Source organism: Camellia sinensis, chromosome 6 (genome assembly GCF_055761805.1).
Source record: "Camellia sinensis isolate YWXY chromosome 6, ASM5576180v1, whole genome shotgun sequence".
Lineage (NCBI taxonomy): Eukaryota > Viridiplantae > Streptophyta > Magnoliopsida > Ericales > Theaceae > Camellia > Camellia sinensis.
The window spans coordinates 86,231,752-86,234,053 of NC_138966.1; the positions used below are offsets into that span (position 1 = coordinate 86,231,752).

At 45.2% G+C, this 2,302-nt stretch overlaps 1 protein-coding gene across 1 annotated transcript; it reads right to left on the minus strand.

Moving 5' to 3' along the window:
- Window positions 1-708: 708 nt before the first annotated feature.
- Window positions 709-1,275, minus strand: LOC145793397 (uncharacterized). The gene is made up of 2 exons (XM_082876216.1): window positions 1,159-1,275; window positions 709-1,068 (listed from the first exon to the last, which is right to left on the minus strand). The coding sequence occupies exons 1-2, from the start codon at window positions 1,273-1,275 to the stop codon at window positions 709-711; spliced, it is 477 nt and encodes a 158-aa protein (XP_082732342.1).
- Between the last annotated feature and the right edge of the window lie 1,027 nt (window positions 1,276-2,302).

The window sequence follows — 2,302 nt, forward strand, 5'->3', positions numbered from 1 at the left end:
ATGCATCCACAATAAGATTGGAGAAATCTGCCGCTGGGTTATCCTCGATCATTGAGATAGTAAAACTATCCCCCAAGTTGGTGGTCTCAGCTCTAGCAGTGGAACTCATCAGTAAGTCAGCCAGTACTTTTCCTAATAGCTCCTCCTTTTTAATGTCAGGTTTACAGTCCTTCCTTGATCCGTATCAGTGCTTAACTTCGCCTGCACATCCTTCTCTTCTGGTAATTGGTGCCCGAAAAAGATCTCAAACGCCGGATAGCTAATCTTTGTTTCCCAGTCATACCAGGGCTCTGGGAATCCATAAAATGGGAAATTTTTCCCTTGGTGGACAAAGCGTCCGTTCAGGGTTCCCCGTATAGGCTTGTGGACTAACTCATACTTCCTCCTATTCCTCTTTGCCTTTAGCCTTTCTCTCAACTCCTATCTTTTCCTTTGCCAATCTGTAGTGGTAAGTTTGTATCCCAGCCTGAAGACATGGGGGTTATGACTTAGCTTCTTAGCAACAGTACCTCCATGTCTACCACTTTGGCCTAGTCCTGACCCTGGCATATGTCCTTGTTTATTCATCATGTATATGGGTTATGCACTCACATAATCTCCATCATCCTTTGCCATGATGGTGTGGACCAACTGGGCTTCTGCCAGAGAGAAGCTGAAAAGGAACATGTCTTCTTCTCCATGTATGATTTTCAATAATGGTGCAGTGGTTCATTGGGGAGGATGGACCGTAGAGTTACCATACACAGTGGCAATCCCGCTTTTGAAGGTGTACTTCACTAACTGATGGACTGTTGATGATACAGCCTTCATCTGGTGTAGCCAAGGCCTTCCCAGTAGTAGATTAAATGTGGTCGGAACATCCATGACATGGAATTCTGCCTCATGTTCGGATGGGCCGATTAGGATATTACTCTTGAACGTTTCCATAACGTCCTGGCTTGTATTGTCATAAGCTCGAATAGCTTGGGTTATGGGTGTAAAGTCAATCGGCCTCAAACCGATGGCATAGGCAATTCTTACTGGGCACACGTTGATTGTCGATCCGGTATCTATTAGCACCACTGAAATCTACTTTTTTCAAATTTCCAAGGTTATATACAAAGGCCTGTTGTGGTTGGCACTGTCGGGAGGCAATTCTGTATCCATACAGGATATTACCGGCATAACGTCCCCAGAGGTGACCAACGACACCAATTCGTCAGCGGTGGTGTCAATGGGCAGTTTGGTTCGGTTCATTGCTTCGAGCAGGGCTTGTCTATGCTCCTGAGACGCCATTATCAGTCCCCAGATGGATATGTCGGCCTGAATATTCTTGAGCTGTTTTAAGACCATATTTTTTTCAACATCCTTCTCTTTTGCTCTTTCAGCCTCCTTTCCAGAGGTCTCTGGCTAGTCTACCGCTGCAGGTTTGAAGTATCAACCACTTCGGGTCATGTGATTGATCTCATCGGTATACCAAGTGTCATCTGGGGTATCAGCTTTCCAACCTTCGTTAGTGTATGCATGACTTAGGTCGTTGTCCTCCCACCACTCTCCCGAAATCATGACCGGACTGGCATCGAGTTCTATCTAGAGCATATTAACATCATGTGCCCCATCATCATACCATTTTTCTTCCATCGCAGCTCGGGTTTCAACATCCCTGTACTTTCCGAGTTTCCTCAACATCCTCTTTCGGTCATTGGATCCCATTCGACTTTTCCGGTTCTCTGGGCATCACCCACCGCTGTTTCAAGTTCTTCTTTCCCTTTTTCTCTGCCTTGTTCCAGAGCTATCTTTGCTTGGATCACCTCTATTCTTTCCCTTCAAAACTGTTCCAGTGCCTGTTCTTTTTCAGTAAGAGGTGTAGCCTTAGCCTTACCCTTAACAGCAACTTCCTCTTCTCCCCTGGTCTTTCCTGTCTATTCCTCCACATTAGACTCTTCCTCACTCAACCACCCATTTCTAGTTTTTGGTTGGTTTGGGTCCCACCATTCCATATGTACACAGCTTGTATCTTCTTCCTCGAAGAAGTAAAGATCATCCAGATCCTCTTCCACTTCTACCATATCCTCCTCTAAGTTTGCTAGGTCATTTAAGCCTTGCTTGGACCATTCATTCTGATTTTGATCCATTTAGTCTTCCCCTATAGCATTGATGTTGAGAAAGTCTGGCAGTATCACCACTGGCTTTGACTGATTAATGGCCACAATGTATAAGCTGGGATCGTGCTTCTCTGCGAGCAAGACTCCTTTCTTTATGACACGAGTATCAAATGTCCCTATCTTCAGTGCATGCTTCTCTTCCTCCATTTCTACTACCA

Excerpts from the sequence above, each read along its gene's own strand:
- LOC145793397 (XM_082876216.1), bottom strand. The coding sequence starts at position 1,275 with ATGGCGTCTCAGGAGCATAGACAAGCCCTGCTCGAAGCAATGAACCGA. Across the intron at positions 1,069-1,158 it reads CCTCTGGGGACGTTATGCCG|ATTTCAGTGGTGCTAATAGA; the intron begins GTAATATCCTGT and ends TGAAAAAAGTAG.